Source organism: Malurus melanocephalus, unplaced genomic scaffold, assembly GCF_030028575.1.
Source record: "Malurus melanocephalus ecotype Western Australia unplaced genomic scaffold, MMel_1.1 scaffold_62, whole genome shotgun sequence".
Classification (NCBI taxonomy): Eukaryota; Metazoa; Chordata; class Aves; order Passeriformes; family Maluridae; genus Malurus; species Malurus melanocephalus.
Genome location: NW_026623294.1, coordinates 408,920 through 432,280, shown reverse-complemented (window position 1 = coordinate 432,280; position 23,361 = coordinate 408,920). Strand labels below are relative to the sequence as shown.

At 39.8% G+C, this 23,361-nt stretch overlaps 2 protein-coding genes across 2 annotated transcripts in view; one reads left to right on the top strand and one right to left on the bottom strand.

The window, feature by feature from the left end:
• Positions 1-7,261, bottom strand: part of PTDSS1 (phosphatidylserine synthase 1) — a 28,733-nt gene extending 21,472 nt beyond the window's left edge. The window contains exons 1-3 of the mRNA XM_057366235.1: positions 6,971-7,261; positions 1,840-1,931; positions 945-989 (exon numbers count right to left, since the gene is read on the bottom strand). Of these exons, the coding sequence (XP_057222218.1) occupies positions 945-989; positions 1,840-1,931; positions 6,971-7,149 (316 nt within the window). The 5' untranslated portion in view covers positions 7,150-7,261. The remainder of the gene's footprint in view (positions 1-944; positions 990-1,839; positions 1,932-6,970) is intronic.
• A 176-nt stretch (positions 7,262-7,437) lies between these two features.
• MTERF3 (mitochondrial transcription termination factor 3) lies at positions 7,438-23,301 on the top strand. The gene is made up of 8 exons (XM_057366243.1): positions 7,438-7,509; positions 7,963-8,308; positions 10,488-10,640; positions 11,611-11,800; positions 14,769-14,916; positions 16,116-16,187; positions 18,958-19,119; positions 21,310-23,301. The coding sequence occupies exons 2-8, from the start codon at positions 7,981-7,983 to the stop codon at positions 21,502-21,504; spliced, it is 1,248 nt and encodes a 415-aa protein (XP_057222226.1). The 5' UTR covers positions 7,438-7,509; positions 7,963-7,980; the 3' UTR covers positions 21,505-23,301.
• The last annotated feature ends 60 nt before the right edge of the window (positions 23,302-23,361 follow it).

Here is a 23,361-nt window from a genome sequence, read left to right as displayed (position 1 = left end):
GAAGCATGGCTAAATAAACATGCCAGAAGAAGCAGAATTACACAGGGAAAAATGTTGCTCCTGATTTTGCATGCAGCCTTTTCCCAAAAGTACAGGGGTCGACCTCTGACAGTAGCAACATTGAGAACTTTTACTTTGCATGTGCTGAAACTTGAAGTGAGCACTAGGACCTGTGTTTCCAAAATTTCACAAGAAGCAGGATTGTTTAATGAGTACAGTCTAATCAGCAGTATCCTCTCAATGTCAACAGATGAGTAATCAGCTACTTTGGGAAGCTACTTATTTTTAGATACAAGGTGGCAGGAGAGAGAAACATTCAGTCTCACTAAAAATAATCAAATGTGCAGTCTAGTATACSTTCTGTGAACCCTGAATAATTTGGAAATAAAATTCCTCATGTTTTTCAGATGGTTAAGGAGCAGGATTTCACTTCACTAAGTTTCGTAGCTAACAATTATTTTCCAAACTATGAATGCCACTGATATTTACAGGTACTTCTAATAAAATTTTAAGTTAAGAATATGAATATGTACATGGCAAGAAATAAATGTTAAGCTATGCAATGATACAATTTAATAAACATATAAAGTAATAGCATATTTTGCCAATAATGCAAAGAAACCACCTACTCAACTGGATTTATAAGTCAGACAGTCTACGCAGTAGCWGGGGTTGGAAGAGATGACAGTAGGAAAGGTGTGGTGGAAGGAGATTAAGAAGCACAAAACACAATTAAAACAAAGTATCAGAATGAATTATACCTTTTTTGGTGATTTTATTTACACTATCCTAAGAATAGATTATAGAAACTGCTCAGAAGTGGGAGGGAAGCGACATTCACACAGGTTTGATGCACAACTGTGTTTCATGACAGTTCCATTCATTAAAAAGTTAAAATGGCCAGTCCTGCAAAATCAATGCAAAAGTCAGAAACATAAACTTACCAAAAACCATCCTCCATATAGCAGGGTGGGGACGTGTAAAGGGTCCTGTGGACAGTAAACAAAAAGCTTATTAGAAGACAGCAAGAATCACAAAACTTATTTTTGAGTATATCTCATATGATTACTTGGCACAAGCATGGATCAGTTCTTCATCAGACTACGTAACACACCTGAAAGCTGGAGCTCTATGTTGTTAAAGAAGAAAACAATAACAGCAGATTTCAGAATGGAAAAAAGGAGACTGACAATTGGTAGCACGAAGACAAAATTTTTCACTATTTTTATTGAGTCATTTCCAGAACAATAGCATGCTGTTTGGTCAGCAGACACCACATCTCTGGTGTCACCTGAGGATGTTCTGACCTGGTTTCCAGACTGCAGCTGCTCCTCACAAAACTACCAAAACTTGTCCAACTTAACCTACTACTGAGCAACAATGGTTTTACATGTTGCAATGAAACTKAAAATATTTCTATCACTATCTTCTAATAAGGTGGTTTATGTAAGGTATTGGGTCTGAGAATTTTTAGAATTATACTTCGTTAAAACACACTGCGGTAGAGACCTCTTTAAACATTATTTAAGAGTCTGTTAGCATAATTACTTAGCAATCTGATCTGCAACTGCACATCTGCAAATAGGACACTGATTTTGAGAACTTGACTTCCTTGTTAAATACAGACTATAAATAATAAGCCATAAATAACACTTATCTCTGCTCAGTATGCCTACAACCCAATTTTTAGACTGTTCTTTAATACACAGGAATTCAAAAGAGTAAAGAAAAAATACACTGAAAATTGGTATTTAAATAAAAATCAAAGTAAATATAGTGGCAATAAAGAGAAATACACATCTAAAAACATTAAGTATAAACTGTATAAACCTTACTCACCATTAGGAAAAGCTAGAACACTGATGATTAGAAAGAAGAAAATCACAGAGAGTATACCCCTCCAAATATTATCCTCTGGTACAGAATCATCCCTAAAGGGACAGACAACACAGTGTTAAAGTACATTATAAGGATGAAGTCAAAAGGCTCCCAAGATATATTATTTAAATAAAGAATACATGGAAATTAAGAATAAGAAATAWGAATGCTCATTATGTAATAAGTTAAGAGTAATTTCACTGAATGATTTTCACACTACACTTCYGCGTGTCCCTTTCTTACAAGAGGGTTAAATATCTAATAAACACATGCAGGCCACTAGCATTGTTCSAAGTCAGTGTAGAAGTAATGACTAAATTTAATGTAACGTGAGAAAAAAAATCCTGCTTTAATGTTTATAGAAATATCATCAGAAGTACTTTTACACAGCAAACAGACCTAAACTGAAACCTCTGGAAGACTGGATGCAATTCCTAGGTTTTCCTCTGCTGTTTTGGTGCTACTTGCAATACCCTTCACTTTCCTTTGCCTGTCCCCAAAGCTGAATGCCTGAGATGCGGGCATAAATAATGATTACAATCAGTCTTTAGAAATAATGAATATTTGGYTCAGAGCATGTAACAGACACAGCACAACTTAAAATATCCCAGGAAAAATATCAACTTACTTTTAGATCTATTAAGCCAAAGCTCTGACTATAATATCAAGTATTATTTGTGCTACTGTCATATTATGGCCACAACAGAGACCTAAGAATTCAGTTTGGAATGCCAAGGCAAAACTTGACAAAGCTCTTACTTCTCAGGCAGGTAGAATATGGTAGCAACATAAAACAACCCTCACCCAAGTCCTCTAACCAGCAAGACAGCTTCTGGGGTACTTAAGTAATACAAACAGAAACAAGCTTCAGCCAATATTTCATAATGTATCACCCACTACAAATGAAGTTGAAGTTTTACTACCTGGGAAATTTTCATGTACTTAGGATCAGTTTATCCATTTTGGTGTATTCCTTTACTTATTCCCAACGTGGTAACAAAAACTTCCCAGAAAACTGTAAAGGTATAAAGCTCTTCCTGGCAGAGCATGTGGCATATTTCTGAATGGTTCAGTAAAGAATCCATGACAGCATAAAAGCTCTCCAAATTAGTACTTGCTGCAGTCACAAAATATTTCTTACTTAGCCAAATTATTTCCTTTTTCTTCAAAACTGAACCTTAAGAGCTCCACAGCAGGCTTTCATCACTGTGAGGTATTTAAGCACTGAGTCAGTTTAACTGTACAGTAGGAAAAAGAGCATTAAACACGAGCGGTTTCTGTGCAGGCTTTAGGGACTCCACACACCATTTTTTTAAAACCAGCCAAGTCCAGCTTTACCAGCCATTTTCCAGCAGCCATTCTGCACAGGCTGACACTTTACACCAGCTATAAACCCCAAGCTCCAGCACTTGATCTCCCTAGGCAAACCCAAATCCTTACGCATTCCAGTGTGCTTCCTAACCAGAGCCTCAGGCACTGATGGCTCAGACAGCAAAACCATATCCCTCTTTCAACATCTGCAAATAACACACAGGGATGTGGTGTCACAGCTGCCACCAAGAGGATGCAATTTTTTTTTWAATTTAAGATAAAACAAATAACTAGAGTTGCATCACATCAATTCATCATGGCCAGGAAAGAAGTGAAAGACATTGCAATCACATCACTTAATTGCTGCATTTCATTTCAAGTGAGTGGCAAGACATTTAATTTTGGCTTGCAGACATAAGGGACAGACATCCAATCTTCTTGCCAGAAGCAGGTAAGAACAGGTGGGAGCAAGAAACCTGCTGCTGTACACTAGTAGAGAATAAGAATTACACTGTTTACCTGGAAGAACTACTTTGAGGAATGCCAAAGGGAAAGATGCAATCACAATAAGCTGCAATTGGGAAAATGCGCTAAATCATCTCCTCATTTAGCCCCAGAAATGTTGACTCTGATTTTGAAATACAAGCATTCATGCAGCAAAACCAAGGTTTCAAATGCTTGYGTGGGAGGACAGATGAAAATTCTCTCAATTTTAACCCACTTTACCACAGCATTTTTCAATTCCATGACTTTTTAGAGAAGAAACAATAAAAAATGAAGTGCATAATAACTGCATAATCATTATCTCTCTCCTGTTCTCCTTCAGAGCACATTACAAAAACAGCAACTAGAAAGTTATTACATCACCAAAAAGAAAAAAAAAATAAAGAGGCTACTCAGTGGAGGAAAAAATAGCTAGGACACTAAATTTGGAATGTGGGAGARGGAGAAAAAAAAAACTTCAATAAACTTAACCAAACCATTATTRAATACACAATAATCCAGTTTAATCAACTCTGTTGATCAAGGGACATAGAAGACAAAAGCCCTATATCCTCACAGGTCTTACTCCTGCTTCCACAAACCCCTGCAACTTCATACCAGAGGCTAYTAGTCTGTCACCATCCTCAGTCCTATTGCTGTGTCCCACAAAATATCCCCTCCAGCACTCACTCCTGCTAGCTGCCTCTGGGCTCAGAGAAGGCCACACCTCTATCTAGGGTGGAAGAAGACAGGGAAAAAGCTACAGACACTCCACACCTCTGTCCCAAGGGAGAAGGATGGAAGCAGAGAAGCCTGTATCTGGCTCATTCAGCAGGAAACAACCARGGAAGCTGCAGCCATTGTCAAGAGCACTAGAAGGAATTAACAGAATACCCTCTATTCCCCACTTTAACACAGAAAAATTAAACACACGTTTTTTCTTCTGGATTATTATTATTATTACCATCATCATACCTGAAGATTACTGATAGCTGAAGTTCAGTTTCACCCTTATCTGTTASCTCAAAGACAGTATCAGCTGCTCTCAGTGATCCTAGGAAGGACTGCATGTTATGTATGGTTTACTGCATACAAGGGAAAAGCATTYTCTAAGTTTCTCAGAACCCTCCATGTACTTCTGACACAAAACARTTACAGAAGAGACAAGAAAGACTTTAAGGGAACCAGAATTTCCTCTGTCTATSATGAAGTTCCTGAAAAAATAAATTCTACTTCACAGTATCAGCATGMACATATCATAGAAAACCCCCCACTTAACAAACTGACTGGGAGAGCTATGGAACAACTGACAGCATAGGGGAAGCAAAGCCTCACTTGTGACACCTTACTGGGAAGTCTACAGCACCTTGTGCCCAGGAAGTGGAAAAATGAACAGTCAGCACAGACTCAATGCAATAAACTGGAAGATCAGACCTGGGAGCACAGACTATAAAAGCATGTGGGGAAGTATCTCCTCTCCCCCGTTTCACAAAGATGATTTGGATAGTGTCCCAAATAAGGCACAGAGGCAGCACTCTGATGTCACTCAGGAGATTTATGAAACTCCTACAATAGTTGGAAATAGTAGAAGGGGGAGAGGGGAGAAAGTAAAATCAGAGTATCTTCCACAACCTGAGAAGAGGAGAGATAGAGAAGAGTTACAGAGAAGTCAATTGGTATTCAAACACAGGAAGTCAGGCAGAGGGAAGAAACTGAAGAAGCCAGTTAGAAAGCTAGCAAAACAAATGGAAAGATAAACCAGAGATGCTCTTGGAAAAATGCAAACAAATATCCCAGAAGTGAATCAATTTTATTAGGGTTTGAAATTATTAGTCCTGAAATTGCTTCTTGGCTCATCCTCTGCTTGAAAGAACTAATGGCAAAATTCCTTGCCCAAAGGTGAGCAATCAGTTCCATTAAACCTTCAGAATGACAYTGTAATGAGAATCTCTCAGTGACTCACAGCTTTGACCTACATTAGCCCTTCAGGGAGAAAAGTGATCAGGTAAGGGGATGAGGACATGAGGAGCACTTGTAGCAAAGGTCTGTAATTAAACATTGCAGCAGAGCACAGAAATACGTTTCTGATTTTGGAGTTAAGAAGGGATCTAAGTAAAACAATGGATGTGCTCACCAAAAGTATCTTCCTTGGGGCCATATACATGTTGAAACAYGAAAAGGCACACGTCAGACTTACTTGTAGTTATACTATTTAAYTTTTCCTTATGCTTCTGGCTCAACYCAAACCAGGCTTGGCCATTATTTCACAGCTGATGAAATGATACATTTTGATTCTTAGAATAAAATATAAGATTACACACTGAACTGCGGATCAGGCCTAGTGACAATGACTTTCTTAGGTACAATGGAGAGTTGTCATAAATGAATGTTTAAAGGTCACTTTTAAGTGGGGAATTCACCACMATAAGAGTATAAGCCACAAGACCATTAAAATCTGTAACTGTGTACACACAACGTCACAAAAGTTTAAATGAGCCYAAAACACACTGCACTACCTAGCCAAAACCTCTCAGGAATCACTGCCTACAGACCACATAATTTAGGCTAAAGGTGGAGTATGCAATCATTTTCACATCCAATAAGAGGCAATGAAAAGTATGCACAATTTCAAAGAACATGCAAGATACCCATCARATCTCCACCGCTATACCCTTAGCTTTCAAGTTAGGCTCCCGAGAAAGCCTGTCTATTCCTAGCAGTATTGCCACGAATGCCTGCAGGGGCTATGCCCACAGAGCCTTTCCAGAGGTGCACCAAGGATGTGGCTGAGGCCATCCGTGCCAGGGCCTGAGCCACCCAGTGACTGGCCACAGACCGGGCGGGGTGTAGAAGCGATGCCACAGAACAGTCACTCCCGTCCACKGTACGCTTGGTAAATTATCTACTGGAGTGATGTCACTGCGGGGCTGCTTGATAGCCTAATAAAGCCCTTTTTTGGCAACTCCTCTAAACAAGCATTTTAATAGAGACTTCCACAGATGCTCAAAACGATTAACAAGCTCCCAGTAAACGCAGTGGGGATGATAACCGCCCTGGAGAGGGGAGGGTGCCCGCTCTCCAACACGGGCCTGCCGAGCAGGGGCTCGGGCGCCCGGCACTGCAACACCGGCCCGGGCAGCACACGGCGGGCACGGCCCGGCCAGGAGGAGCCGCGCTGCCCCTGCTCGCCCGGGAATCACGGACCCTCCCCATTCCCTGCCCGGGAATCCCCGGCRCCTCGGGGCTGCCGGCACCAGGGGCGGGGCCGGAGCAGGAGCTCCTCGCGGCGGCCACGCACCTGGTGAAGGCGAAGGCCATCAGGCTGAGGATGGTGAAGCTGAGGAGGGTGATGGTGTGCGGCCGGTAAAAGAACTCTAGCGTGATGTCCTCCACCTGCTGCTCGTTGATCATGCGGAAGTGCAGGCGGTAGTTTACRTCGTCCTTGCTCAGAGTCCGGCTCCCCACACACGACGCCATCTCGCCCGCTCTCTCCCCTCGTCTCAGCGCAGCTCTGATTCCGCGGAGCGGCGCTGCCCGAACCAACGCCGGCCGCCAGCCCGCCCGCGCCGCGTCCCGCCGAGCGCAGCCGAGCGGGGCAGCGCCGCGCCCGCCGCGCCGAGGGGCGGAGCTCGCCCTGCCGCGCCCACGCGACCAGGGAGGGAGCAACGGAGAGCGGGAGGGGGGGAGGCGGGACGACACGGCTCCCTTAGAACTAGCGGAGCGAAGGAGGCTGTCGCCTGTTTCCTCCCCCCGTTTCCTCCAGAATGGTGCCGCCCAGGCTGGGCCGGGGAGCGGGGCACACACGTGGGCCGGGCCGCACCGCGCCGTGCGCCGCAGGTGAGGTGGCSGTGGTGGGTTCTGGTCGTGCTGGGYCCGGAGGTGCTGCCCCYTTYCCCGCAGGCTGCGCGCAGCGGCTGCCGGCCTGGGGAGCGCTGGCAGGGGAGCCCTGCGAGGGGCGGCCAGCGCGGCCCATCCAGCGCGGCCTAACTTAGTCTGTTCACCCTGTGGCGTGTGTGCGGTGACTGCTTTACGCGGAGGGTCCCGTCCCCCCGGGAGGGTTTAGGTCCTGCTGGGCTTCTCCCGTGCTCCCAAAAGAACGGCTGTTGTACAGAGCGGCGGGCGATGGCCTTCAGAGCGGTCTCCTCCATTTGTCACGCGTTTACAGCCTTAAGGCATCTACTTGGTGCCTTGTAGTAAGGAATTGCTGTAACGCGCAGGGGATTCACGCTGCCGGCTCTACGGCGAGGCAGGCAGCGCCTCTGTCACTCCGCACCCTTTCTGTTCCCGTAGGATGCTGTGCTGAGGCGGATGATGGCTGTGTGGGCTCGGCAGCCCTCCCGCTGGTGTTGCCTGCTGARCGCGGCCCGTGCTGTTGCGTTTCCTCGGAGGCTGAGGAGTCGCGGCAGCACGGCACAGGCCTGCCCTGAGTTTGCCCCTCTGGTTGTGCTGCCCGCTGGAAAGGAGGTTGTGTGGAGACTGCAGGCGTACAGGCGTGTGTCTCTAAGAAGCTCTTCCCCGCCCGACAGCGCCAAGGATGGATCCTTCTCGTCTCCCGMAAGTCACTTGCCTTCAGTACCACAGGAGCAAGCAAAGGCAGAAATATTACCTGATCTGAATGCAAAAATACTGGAYGAAGGTAAGAAGCTTTAAGGGGTACCATTTCTCCCGAGTCTTTAAATTACGTTTTCAGTATGTTGTTTAATGTCAGCTGGGCTCTCCTTTTTTGTCCTGTTTCTCTAAAATACGTATCTGGAGTTCTTGACTTTCACTTCTTTTTAGCTCCGTAGTTAATAGTTAATTCATATATTTATGTAGCATACAAAGAATACCTTTAAAGCGAGATAAAGTTAAAATGTTTTGGGTAGATATGTACATATAGAGCTGCAGTTTGAAGGACTTTTCATAACCCTATCTGCATCAGCTGAGCGTTTGTCTTTTCCTCACAGATGYGCTAATAGAATCTAAAGGGTTTTGGTTTGAAGGTTTTTTTTGAGTTTTGGTGGGTTTTGTTTCTTTTTTGAGCGAGGCTGGGAGATTCCACGCCTGAAGCAGCTCACACAGCACGGCTATTTGTGTGATCAAGGATGAACAACAGGAGGCAGCAGTGTGAAGCCTCCTTAAGCGCTGCCCTGCTGAGAAATGCTTGTCCGACTGTCTTCTGGGGAAGGGAGATGAAAGGAGATAAATGCAACGTTGCCCGGGTGTTGCTGCCCTGCGGAAATGTATTCACTTTTTTCCTACTYTTATGTTTAAACGAGGGTTATAAAATTTCCGTCCTTTCAAAATACTTTGGGTGTGCTGAGGAAACCTGCTCTGAATCACTAAGCAGCCTTCTAAGTTCAGATTCTGCTTTGAACTCAGCCAACTTGAATTGTACAGAGCTTATTTTTTGGGGTGTCTCAGGGCTGCAGCAGAGATGTGTGGCTGCAGCTGGTTCTGAAACAGTGCTGCACTAGAATGATGGGTCAGTGAGCTTGTGTGTATCTGTACCTGCAATATGGTTTACCCACATACCAGATTTTTATCTGCCAGCAGACTGACTGGAGAGAGCGTGTGTAGCATTTTGGGCAGTTAACAGTCGATATAATAGAATAAACATAATTGGTAACTTTTGGGGGTTTTGGTTAACTTGAAGTATGATTTGCAATAGGAAATATAARGACCTTAAAGTGGCAATAAAAGATATGCACTCTTCTGGAATGGACCTTATTATATCTTGGTTTGGTCCTCATCAAGTTGAAAGAAAACACTTGATATTCCTATAGATTCCTAGAGAGTTCCTGTTTAATGTGTAAACGTTGCTGAAAAGATTTTACTGTGCTTTCGTTTCTGAGGCTGTGAGAAAAAGTGACAAGACAGCTATCGAGCTAGTCTGTGCAACTCTTCCTAGTACATTAGGAACATCCTAATTATTTTGGAATCTGTCTTAGTAGTTCTGGTGTGCCTTTGTTTTCTTGACATGGAAGAATGTTACCCTGGTCTCTAGGAAGCCATTATGCAAAGGTACAGGGCACAGAAAATCTCTTTTCCTGAAGAGTTTATCATTAGGGCATCTGATCAGTAATCAGACTGATGATTGAGGTGGATGCTAGCAGCCAGCCTGCAAACAGTAATCTTAATCTTGCTGCGGTGAGCTCCTGTCAGTGGAAAAATAGATCTGTTTAGAGAAATATATTTTAAAAGACACTTGCATACTGTGGCTTGGAGCACTTAAGAGGAAACAAGCATAATGATGTTCTCTTTGAGACCTTAGTGAGTAGGACATGAGTCCTTTTGCTATTAGAGATAGTGGCAGTCAGCTGCCTTTCTGTAATGTACAAGACATGATAGCTTGATTGGAGTTGGCTATGAAATACATTGAAAGTTAAAACAGTTGCATTTCAGGCATCAGATTCAGGAGAGCCACAAAGCAGAGGGCTTGTCAGATGATGAAAAATAATCTTTGTAGTAGCCTTTTATCTGGCTATGATCTGGCAAGAATGCATTCGTGAAGACATGAAAGACAATCCTTTTCCAGCAAGTGATCTGTTGTCTGGAGGGGTCGAGGCAGCAGACTGAAGGCAGGCTTGCTGGGTACTGTGCTCAGATTTGGCCATATGAGTAGAAGTTGATGGGCAGTGACCAGGAGATGGAATAGAGACACAAACTGTGAGTACAGTCTATGTTTTTATGTTTTCAAATAATAGTTTGGCTGTTCATTACGTGCACAGTGTTCCTGTATTTTGAAATGGATTTTAAGAGATCTGTATAGTATTTGGTGGGAGCAGCTCTGTCTTTCACAAAATGCATTTGGGTTTTCTATATTTGTTTCTTAGACTGGGATGACATCCCACCTTCATCTGCTTTGGAAGAGATTTCTGAGGAAGAWGCTGTACAGATCATTGCAGAACCACTTCTCCCCCTTCAGTCTTCCACACTCCGAGATTATGTTGATCACTCAGAAACCCTTGCCAAACTTGTCCACCTAGGTATGTGTGATTTTGCTTGTGTGTTCTGCTTGTGACTGGAGCTTTGGAGATCCTGTAATTTTTGCTTTGCACTTACTGGTTACCTTGTAAACTCAAAAATGGGAGCAGTGACCAGTGGCAAAAAGYAACAGAATGTTATTCAGGGTAAATGGAAGTAGAGAGGGGACTGTGTTACAGTGCCATACCAGTGGGAAGCAAAGCTGGCTGGTGTTAGTCCCTTRGTGCTGTGGCTGCTAGAAGGAGGCATCTCCCACAGCTTCAGGAGGTGGGGAGCACTTTGTGTAACTTAATTGGTCTTCCTTCTTTTGAGCTTTAATTTGCTGCAAAAGAATTTGCAGCTCTGCATCCTTGGAAGGAAGAAAAGAGAATGGTTGCTGTGCATAATCTTCGAAGGGAGACACAGCAAACTGGAGAGGCAAGTGGGAAGGGATTGAAGAAAACCTTCTCATCAAAAACCACTTGGATTATGGAGATAGCTGAGTTCAAGGCTGCYGACCACCTTGTTGCCCAAACAAACATGCAAGGAAGACAAGAAAGAGGTTGGAGAAATCAATAACTGAGAGGGGGAAATCTGTTGCCATATGGTAACAAATGTGTGTGAGTCAGTATACAAAGGCACTTCACTGCAAAATGGTCCCCTTCACTTTCATAATGGATTTGGAAATTTCATGCACACATAATTCTGTGCAACAAAAGTAGATCTCTACATGTAGCACACACAGGATTCACTGCAAATGTCTTCCTTCAAAAAATAAACTCAGCAAAAGCTTCTAAAATGACTGCTTATTTTATCTGGAGTTTTTCCACAATATACAAGGTGTTGTGACCTTGCTGTGTAGAGCAATTAAAGTATACTGTGTTAGTGCAAAAAACTGAGTAGTCCTATAAATTSCCACACGCTTTTGTGAAACAGTTATAGAAAGTAGGGTCTGTATTTAATTAAAACTCTTTCTAATTTTGTTTTTTGTAGGAGTTGACTTATCCCAAGTGGAGAAACGTCAAAAGGCAGGTCAGCTCTTACTGACCTTGGATTTTGAGAAAGATATTAAAAAAATACTTCTATTTCTTAAGGATGTGGGTCTAGAAGACCATCAACTGGGACCATTCCTGACCAAAAATCCATACATCCTTCGTGAAGATTTGGAAGCTTTAGAAACCAGGTAACCCTTTCAAGTAGCAGCAGGGTGTTAAGCCCCTTGGCTTGAAGTTCTGGTTTCCCAGTTGGCCTRATTTTGTCTGAAGGAGCTTGTGTTGCCTGCTGCCTCCTTTCTTACTCAATCCCTGGCTCCGTGTTCTTGTGCCTTCCCATCTGTTGGCATTAACGTGGTGGTATCATAAATCAGGAGCTTGATCCACCTGAAAACTGTTAACAAATTTTACTGCCCATCCCTGTCTCTCTGCCACAGAGGAAGCAGCTTGCCTTCTTGGGCTGCTTGCTTTACTTGTGTCAGCTTTCATTCCAAAATTAAATCCCTGGRACTTTACATGAATTTGTAGAACAATATTAAACTCTTAGTCACAATTTGAAACCTCAAGAATTCTGCAGTACAAGAAACAGACCAGATCTCTTCTGTGTTGACATTAATAGCACAGGAGGTTTTGGTKATCTTTTTTCCCTTTGTCCAGCTGAAACTCAACACAACACTGCAATGAACTATTTTGTGTGTGTGTGTGTGTGTGTATGTGTGTGTTCATTCACACTTGTATGGCCCTAAACTGTTCCTTAGTCCTTAAAATGGACTTTTATTTGTAATATTACTCCTAATTCAATAGTTTTTTCAGAACAACTTGCGTGTGTATGTACATGCATTTTTTAATTAACTCAAAATTTYCCAGTATTCAAAAATTCCAGAGAAGAAAGTCTGTCACCCTGGCTTTTGCCTGTAGTAGCATTTCTGTCTAAGACAGAAATCTGAAAGTACTTTTAGAAACAGGCACATGAGTAGACTCTTGTATAACATAGATCTGGCTTCTTTCCTTTCTGTTCTTCTAACCTCCTGTTCAGTAAGTGGCCTTTCAGAAAAAATATCCATAAAGACCCTGTGTAATTATCCAGCTATAATTCTGAGTCTAGATATCAGAGTTGCTAGTGTTCTTGTGAAGAGAGGGTTGTTTTTTGTTTTGGTTTTTTTTTTTTTTTTGTGATAAATATCCTAGCTCTTCCATGAACTCAGATTTTATTTTCAGTGACAGTCCTGTGGCACTGGGTGGAAACAGAGCAGTGCGATTTCTTCTTAATTTTCTGCAGTATGATTCTTCAGTAAGTTTGACACTGGTGAATGCTTTCCTGCAAGCTTTAAAGTGTGCTGTAAAGGCTAGAAGGGAGTATGTCTCAAATAGCTGTCTTCTGAAAGCTGAGTATTACCTTTGCATAAACAGTTCGGTGCAGATGGACATGGTATTGGTTACATCACTCTGGAATGTTTTATTGCTATGGATTCCATGTTGCCAGGAAACAAAACACAAATTTCAATAGGTTTGGCATTTGACTTCAAATAAACACTGTAAAAGTCAAAACATTCCATAATTCCTAACAATTTTGACAGTTGCAAATCAGTGTCTGTACTGCAGCTGCACCAGATGCTTTGTTTTATGCTGGTGTTAATGATGACTTAAAACTGTTAACATGCTACATAGCACTGCTGACCCCTGTAGTAGAATGGGGGCTAACCTTGGTGCCAGCACTCACATATGTATCTCAGATTTTGGCCAGGTTGGATAGTTGTGTTCTTTTAATACCTTAGTTTGTAGAGTCAAGTTCTTAAAATAGGGATGGCAAGATTGTTATTTTCTGCCTTTCCAGGAAGGAATGCTTCAGGTGTGGATCTTAATGATTTGTTAACAGAAAACAAGTGGAGTCAGGACAGATGAAATATTGTAATTTTAATCTGCTTATTTAGCTGTTTCTGGGATGCTTGGAAGCTGTGCCAGTTCCATTGTTGTTGTCCGGAGCCTCGGCTGCTACCTTCTCTGTTGGGCTACTGGCTCACTCAGGAATTGGTTCTCTAGAGCTTGTTCTTGTATCTTCTGTCTGGAGCAGAAAGAGGGAAGTTGTGACTGGAAGGCAATAGTTTTTTTTTGCTCCATGACACATGGTTTAACAGAGAGCCYGTTTTTTGCTGAATATCTGCTTCTGCAAAAATTTCTGCAATCCATTTAGTATCTTAATTAGTACCAGATAAAACCAATTCTTGTGTGCTCTAAGTTGATCTGACTGCAGCTACTTCTCATATTGCAATAACTCTCATCTACAAMCAGAGGAAACCTCTCCAAATTGTAGTTTAGTTATTTAGCACATGGTAATACATGGATTAATCATGTCTCTTTACTTTGTGTGCTCTATTTCCTCTCTTCATTCCTTTTTTTCTGGGAGCTGTGCTAATCATCTACTGCAAGCAGTACTCGAATTAGGATTTCACTTTCACTGAATTCAACAAAATTTGGAAAAACTTTTGACTTTGAAAGAAAGCAAGCAAGCAAGCTCTGTTAAACATCAAAACACACAGCAATTTTGTCAACTTCTTTTGCTTTCTGATGACCAGATGTTTGTTACTTACTCGTTAGGCCAGTGACTAAAAGAAGGAACCTATTGTGGCAAACATAACTTCAGCTGATATAGAAATGTCTTTTTCAACAATATCTCTACACATAGCATCATGGTATGATATTTCTACTCCATACATCAACAGGGATGTATGAGATCTAGCACTCTGTTCTTTCAGCAGTAGAAATGGAATTCATTAAAATAGCAAAAGCCTGTATATATGTTCTTGTCCATACCCTATGATGATCTATTAATGTGTTTGCAATCTAGGAGACAGGCTGGTAGTTAAATGTAGGTTAGCGTAGTTATCTGCTTAAGTACAGCTGGAAGGAATTAAAATCTGTCTTCAGTATTGACATTCTGTTCTGAGGTTTATTTTACTTCTAATTAATTGGAAGGGAGGGTATTTTGCTTTTACGATAACTGCAGATTTCACCCTAATTATTTTTGGCAGGGTTGCATGTTAATGCTAGAACATCTGTCCATTTATAAGATATCACTGAGGAATTTAAGCAAGTACTCAATAAATGGAGGCAATAAAATTTTCATCACTGGATTTTATTTTGTTTTTGTTCTCTTTCTAGAGTGGCTTACCTAAAATCAAAAAAATTTGGTAAGTCAGAAATTGCTCAGATGGTCTCAAGGGCTCCATATTTGCTGTTGTTTTCAGTGGAAAGACTGGATAACAGACTGGGTTTCTTCAAAAATGAACTTGGTCTCAGTGTAAAAAAGGTAAAGATTGAAGTCTGTAGGTATTTTGTTAGTGACAGTTGTAAGGTCTTGCAGTATGAATACTTCARATGTTTCGAGGTTACCAACAAACATTGTGTTATCATCAGTAATGTCATTAGAGGGTTACAGGGGGTTAATGTGGTTTTAACTGTCCATGGAAGTGTTATGGGCACCTGACATTCAGAGGACCTGAAATACAGTTTCTGAAGATGACSTCTTACAGGTTATAGTCAAACAAGCATGTGTATGTCCAGTTTTATAATTTGAGGTGGATCAGAAGACTGGATTAATTACTGAAACAACAAGCAGCTTTTTTAAYTCCTGGAAAATTATTTAGTTCTCTTCATCTCTTCAAGATACTGTAACATACTTAACTCATAATTTCAAAGGTCATCTAATCTGTGAATATCATATCAAGATAAATGCTAAATCATATGCTCAGCTCACCAAGTGTGACCTCTGGTTTGCTTCATGAGTAGGTACCACATTACGTGCTTAATGGGTATTCAGCACCCTGCTTTGGGATCTTCAGGGGAGGTAGAAGCTGGACTTCCCTGGAGTAAGTGGCCAGCGTAAGTTGTGTCCTGCAGTAGGTGGGGATTGCAATGAATGTCAGATTCCAAGTGGAATCTATTAGCTGAGCAGTCATAGCTGTTACAGTGCCTGTTGCTGGCCTTTCTATGTTTGAGGTAAGAGATCGCCTTGGGAAAGGGTTTAGTCACTGTGTTGTACTCAGAGTRGATTACAAGTAGTCAGGTGCCTTAGGGAATGTGGAGTAATTTCTTGTATTGCCCTTGTACTATGGTCTAACCAGATCCTGAATTAGCTCCACTGCCACTGAGATATCCTTTTATAGCTCCTATCTGGTAGTGTGTTTACTTTTTTTAAAAGATGGGAAGAAACAACTTGAGGGCTAAGAAAAATTGGGGAYTTGACCATACTTTCTCCTTTTGATACATGCTTTTACTACTTCTTCCTGCCTTGTTTACAATTCTTTTTTCCCAAAAGAATATATTTCAGTAACATTTTGCATCTTAATATACTGCTGCTTCATGCAGATTCATCTTTGTTGTAGAGATAAAATCAATACATCCCACTTCCAACCCAAAAAAAAAAGTCTATATGGGATTTTTCTTTCACAGATAAATTTACAAACAAGCTTTCAGTAATACTCTTTCTTTTGTGTGTTTTCTCTGCAGACAAAGGATCTGGTAATTCGTCTTCCAAGGCTATTGACTGGGAAATTAGAGCCTGTAAAAGAAAWTCTTCAGGTGAGCTTATGAATAGATATTAAAAGTGTATTGTGTATCCATATAGTTTAAGAATTATCAGAAGATAAAATGCCTGGAGGGGATCGTGCACAGAAAGAATTTAATGAAATAATTTTTGTGATGATATAAAATAACTGAYGGTTTTGTTAAATAACTTACTTTCCTCTGTAGCATGCAAGCTTACCCAACACATGGAGCATTATCTTATTTTGTCTTCTACTCTGATGTAGTGCCTTCCTGCCAAAAGTTGCTATATGATGACACAAATTGTTACACATTTTTTTATGAGTAGAAAAATACTCTTTTTTTCCCCCCTTAATTATTATGTTTTTTTGCTAACTTGGATTGTCTGTAAATATCTAGGAGCAAGAAATGTGCAGTTGATTATTTTTCTCCTGGCAGGTGACTAGTCTGCCAAAATGTGTATTTGACACCTATTGTCTGATAGCAGATGGTCGTTATTAACAAGTGTTGGGTAAATAACTTCAAACCCATGGGGAATCCTTTCCCTTTTGAAAATGTAACTGTGTATTGGTTTAATTATTCTGCTGTAATGCCATCGAGGCCAAACAGCATGAGGTAGTATAACAATTTGTGAAATTCCATTATCCTATAACAAATGACCATGAATCAAAATGTATAATTTTCAGACAGATTCACTGCTCTGAAGCTATTAAAGGCWAGAAATCTTGCAATCTGAAATGTGTGTGTGGTAAGGGAGGAGACTGGAAAGTAGCACACTGTTCTAATTAATAGTACTTTCTTTTTAACGCCCATTGTTTGCACGGGCTATTTTATAATGAATGTGTTTTTAAGATCTTCAGCTCTATGTGACTGTCTTCTTTATCTACCAAGAAATAGACAGCTAGCACATCTATTTTTGCAATGTGTGAGAGGGAGAGAGAGGAGGGATTTTTAGGTCCTCACTTTTGGAATCTACTAATTCTTAAAAGCTCAAAAATTTGAGGAGGTTGGACTCAGTCTGTTCAGACCTGTATGTCCTAAACTGGTGGTGGGAGGACAGTACTGGAAAAGTGAAATTATGTGCCAACAGTTCAGAAGTGATCAGCAGCTTCSCCATTTTGATGGACTGTTATTTAGAAACAAGTACAGTAACTTATACTGACTATTATAAGATACCAGTCATGGACTAAATGAGCTGAGGGATGGCTCATTCCATCCTCTGAGGGTTTCATCAAAGATGATTAGAGAGTCACTGATGGGGTAAAACATGAAAACTTACATTACCACTGACCATTGTAGGAATAATGCATACTTTGTTCAGTATTGCTGAGGGTCCCACAGTAAGGATATTAGCATATGTGGCCTAGMAAATTACAGATTTTTAAATGTTTGCTGTCAAACTGAGTGCAGTCAAAGCAACTTACACTCRCTGATTGTGTCAAGAGGGAGCTGTTCCACRTCACAGAATAAAAGATAAAAGGCTCAAGATTCTTGCCACAGTTACCTCTACAGGAGGCCCAGCTTTATATCTGTAGTGATTTAACATGGGGTCTTAACTCAGGTTGTGTATCTTGATGCAGGAAGTTACCCCTGCCAACTCAGGTCCATGGAAGATACCACTAATGTGCAAACACTTCATTTCATACTTGAATACTGTATTAGTTGATTGGTATTTTTGTGTGGTACACAAATATTTGTTAAACAGAAAAGGAAAAATCAGGAGATTTTTTCTTCCTTTTCCTGAAAGACCTGATGTTTTTCTTTGTAATTGCCTCTAGAAACAATTCCCTGTAAGGATCTGTAAGTCCTAAGGTAAATTCAAAACCCAGATTCTAAGCCCTGCCCTTTATATTTGACAAGCAGTTCTGGAAAAGAACTGCAATCCTGGCACATCAAATTGTACAAACAAAACCACCACCTTTTGCTAATTGAAGTACCTTGGTTTGATATGAAAGTCTGGTTATGTTGACTGGCAAGCACACCCTCTTCATTACTGAAAACAAGCTGCTTCTAAGTGTCACTGGAGGATAGAAAAAATGACTGAGTTAACAGACACTCTTGTATGCTGAATTCTTTCTCAACAACTCAATGAATTGCTTGCCATTCTGCACTTTGGGAGGAGTGCTTATGGTTTTATTGAAAAAATGTGTTGTGTTTTCCTTTTGGGAAATCATAATTGAAGTCAAGACAGTCTCTGAAAAAGAAATATTATTTTAGACATTAATGAATTGTAGAATAAATTGAATATACCACATATTCTATACATCTCTTTCAGGTTCAGCAGTCTTAAATTGAAGACCATAGAAATTATACTCCCTGTTATAAAAAATGTAACTTAGATACATTAGAAAAAGTGGTAACACACTAGCAATAATAGGTGCTAGTTATTTGATTGCTGTGTTTTAGAGAGCTCAACAGCTCCACAAGAAGAAAGTCTCTTTAAGGTTTGGTATTGAAAATTATAAAGGACTCTTATGGGAGAATTTTTATGCTTGTAACTGCCATACACATGGAGACTCGGGTTTTTTATTCATATCTCAGACAAGCTGAAAAATACATAACATTCACAGAAATCATCTTTATTTTGGGGTTATTCTACAAACAAATTACACTTTAATTCAGAATGATAAATAATTTGCATTGTTTGACTTGAGAAGAACTGGAGTGGCAGATATAGTGGTTTGCATTCTTGTTGCTGTGTGACTAAGGGAAGAAGAATTTAGCATTAGTTTGTTTCAGTGGCACATTAAAATAAGCTAAGTTTGTTGTAGCTGCGTTGTGAAGATAAAATTGTTCTCTTTTGCAGGTTTGTCAAATTGAACTTGGTTTTCAACGCAATGAAATTCAACAGATAGTGTGTAAAACTCCCAAAATTTTAACTGCAAGTAAAAAGAGACTCAAACAGACATTTGACTACTTACACAACATAATGGGCATTCCCCACCACATGCTTACTCGCTTTCCTCAGGTGAGCTGTTAATCTGGGAATAAATTGTAGGTGCTCATGTCACAGCCACTTCACTAATGTGCTGAGGGTGGAACCTTGCTGAGTGCAGGATATATGTGAATTCTTCAACTAGCCTGCAGCTTTTACTCTAATTGGGAAAACTTTTTTATTAGCAATCCAGAAACGATTGAGGATTTCAATGTGGAAGTATTASTTTTTTAAAACCCCTTAGCCCATGTGATATCACTACCCCCACTCWTGTGAATTTTTATGTTTTCAACAGAGGTAGTCATGCTCTTCTCTTCCGTATTCATTACTGAAAGAAAGATTACTGCCTGTCTAGGGGTTTGCTTGTCCTGAAATCTTACCTAAGAGACACAAAAGACAGATAAGCAGAAGATCTGTTCATTAGATAACATTTTATATACATATATATATGTATGTATAAATATTTTTCAGGTTTGTCTACTTAAAAAATAAGCTTTAGAGATTTTTTGGTCTTCGTATTGCTGCAGCAATTGCTATAACACCTCAGGATTGAATATAGATTAATTTCTTGATTACTATTTTGGGTTTTTTTCCTACCTCCTCGTTACTGTTATTTCCTCACCAATTAAAAGCTGAAAGTGTTAGTCACTTCATTCAATGCTGACATGCAGATTCACTGTCTTCTTACAAGGTAAAACTGAAAGCATAAATTATAGCTCCTGAACAGCAGTAATTTTCTTGCTAAATCAAGTCTAGTAGAGAATCTAAGTGGCTAGAAAGCCAAAGTTTATATGGGGGAATAAAACTACTCCAGGATTTTGATTATCTTGCTATTTAATATAACTTTATTTGAGCATTACAGCAAGCGTCTTAGTTATCTATGTCACTTTACTCTCCTTGATCTCTAAGTGACCAAGTTTTGCTCACTTCCTTCTCAGTTGTCTTATTATTGGCTTTGTGGTGGTTCACCTCATTATTTTTCTTCATTTTGTTGGGAAGAGTAAAAGGAGATTTTCTTCTGTTCCTTGTTCTTGGCACAGTCACTCCCTCTCTTCTTGTTCTTCCCTTTCACCCTCAAAAACTATGAGTTCCAGGATTCAGGTAGTGCACATCAGTCTGTGTTTGGTTGGGCCTTAAACTTGTGCCTTCACAAATGTGTATTTGTCTCCATCTGTGCTTGCTTCTATCTTGAATGACAGTAATGTTGACAATAGGAAGTATACAGGATTTTTTTTTTTTTTGGGTCAAATTCTCTCTGTTGTTGCAGCTGCTCTTGTAACCATTCTTTTCGTGAGCTGACTCCATAAATGGTGGTTAAGTGGTTTTTTCCTCCTGTCTTCTGACTGCCTCTTAAAATTCAAGGAAGGCAGAGGAGGAACAGTACTTCTGTTTTTCCCTCCTTGTTCAAGTTAGTTTGCTTCCTCATGGAATTCTTCTTTTAGTGTAGTCTCTTTTTTAGTAAAATCAGTGTAGTCTCTGTTTTAGTAAAATCTCTGCTTGCTGTAGCAATCACATTTTCATCATTATCTCCTCCATAGCATCTCTCTCTATTCAGTTGTACTGCTTAGAAATGAAGTTAGAATTTCGCTTTTAAGACTTAACTGTGCATCTTGTCTTCCCCACTTCGTCTCTTTTTAGATGTTCTGCTGATTTCTTCCGTGTTTCCTCTGTCACTGTTCTCACCTTTGACTGTCTAGATTTTTTTTTTTTTGTGGCAGGTATCTTCAAAGTTAAGCATTGCTGTGCAGCAGAAGACAGGAGTCACACCCACTCACCTTTGCCCTTGCCATTGTGCCATTTGTTTGTTTGCATTATGCCATGTGGTCACTTCTTAATTGCTTCCTTGTAACAACGCTCATTTGAATGTGTCTGATGCTACAGGGAAAAGGCTCCCTATTTCTGAATATCTCTCTCCACTTTCTTGGCTGTGATTATGCAAAAGTAACATAGTTGTTATACTGAAACAACTCTCAAGCACCCTAGGTTTTTTGTATCACTGCCTGTTTTCTGATATGTACGTCAGCATATTGTTTTGAAGTATTTTAGAGTTTAGATAATATATATATAAATGTAAGCTACCTGGTCTTTGACATAAATTAAAGGCAAATAAGCATATTATTTTTCTGCCTAGATCTTCAGTTTGTCTAAAAAAGGCTCTTATTTTTGATGCCTCAGTCGGAAATTTAGACAACCTAAAAAATTCTTCCCTTTTTTCTTTCTTAGGTTTTCAACTCAAAGCTGTTACGAATCAGAGAGAGGCATATGTTTCTTGCATTCTTGGGAAGAGCCCAGTATGACCCAGCACAACCCAGTTACGTCTCTCTGGATCAGCTGGTATCCTTGCCTGATGAGGTGTTTTGTACAGAGATTGCTAAAGCTTCTATGCAGGACTTTGAAAATTTCTTAAAAACACTTTAATTTATAACACATGTAAAAAAAATCATGGAGTAAAGTTAGGAAATAAACATACTTTATAAAACTATTCCCCTTTATGGTCTCTTAACTTTTTAAATTACTGGTCTAAGAAGTCATTGTTTATAAAATGTGTTGGATTTCAAACCTCACGGTAATATTTGTAATAACTTAAAAATATATTCAGAAGGTTTGAGTGAATATTTTGATTGCTAATAATGCAAGCCTTGTAATTAATCACTAACTTAATTTAAAGTGGATGATGCAGCACACAAGCAGAGAGATAAATTCAAATGGAATTTTTTTTTTTTTTTTATAATGGCAGAGTTTTGGGAGGCAGGAAAACTGGCTAGTGACTTATTCCCTGTCTTGCCCTATGTTGCCTTCTCCTTTCAGTCTCTTCCCAAAAAGTTAAAATAGCAAGATAGTGTAGTAGTGTGAAGTAGAGTTGTGTTTACCTGCTTGAGGTACTAATGTTATTATTTTCCTTGTATGGTAGAGAGAATCACACCATTATCTATGTGAAGCTCCTCCTACAGAAAGGTATTCTTTCAGTAGGCTACAAAGGTGTTTCCTTGTGAAGCTGGCTGCTGAAATTAGTATCCCAAAAGCTGGTCAAAAAAAACCAAACAACCCCAGCAAACTGAATTTAGGCAAATTGTAGAAAGAAAATAGAACTCTTAGCATCCCCAAATTCTAGGAAGACATCATTTTAGTTACTTTTCTCTTCCCTTTGTTCAGTTCTGCCCCCCATATCAATGAGATACGTGTGGCTTAACTATACAGGTAACCCTATGAAAAGAGGCTGTAGGATATATTAAGGAGATAAAGTTGTTCAGTTGTAAAAGCTAAAGTAAATGCTGTCATTGGGTATCATGGGAATAGGAAAAATACCTAATCATTAAACAAAGCATGTTAATATGGAATTATCAATTGCTTCACAGTGTATTTGGAAAAAATGAAGGAGCTCCCTAAATCCACATGCAAACTGCCTGATATTGTTTAGAAGTTTCCATTCCTTGATTAAAAACTTCTCAGGAAACTGAAATCCAGATGTTTTAATTTGGATTTAACCTTATTTAATAAAAAAAAGCCCTGATGTTTTAAAACCTCATTGTTGACGCTAAAATTAGCCATTTTTATGCACACAGCAGAATAAAATTCAAAAGATTCAATTATACCAATATGTGGGAAATAAAGTAAGGTTAAAGCGACATTTAAAGAATGAGCATAGTAGTAGTAATCTCTGGATTATGACTTTGGATAAATTCTTAACCAAATTAAAAATTTGAAAAAGAAGTGCTTGAAATTGAAAAACCACATTCATTGTCTGCAATATATATCTGAGATGCTCTCTCATCTTTTTTCTCCTGTTTCTTATTGGCCTGGGACGATAGTTTGAACTCTTCTGGTAAACAGACTGTTCTTAGTGGAGAGCTATAACACATTTCATGGTGGTTGAAATGTGATGGCTAAGCACTTTCACCCATTTCTTCCTGTTAAATAAAAGTATCCAAGAYCAATATTCTTACTTGGATTTTTGACTGTATTAAATGCTAATAACAAACTGTAATCTTCAAACAATCTTGTAAAAATAAAATTTATAGCAAAAATGTTAATACAAAGTATGTGGGTTTATAAAGTTTGAATTAATTTTTGCAGATTTGCTCCACTAGCCTTATTATTATGTATTACCATATGATAAACCATGTAATAGAAGTTATTTTAGAGTGTGTATGTTTTGAATGTCTCAAACTTTGAGTATTAAATTSCTTTAGTATTTTTTAATGTAAAAATGATTGCTGCCAGAGCTAAACCAGTTTTTTTTAAATGTTAAAGGTATAAGGTTCTGCCAAAATAGCT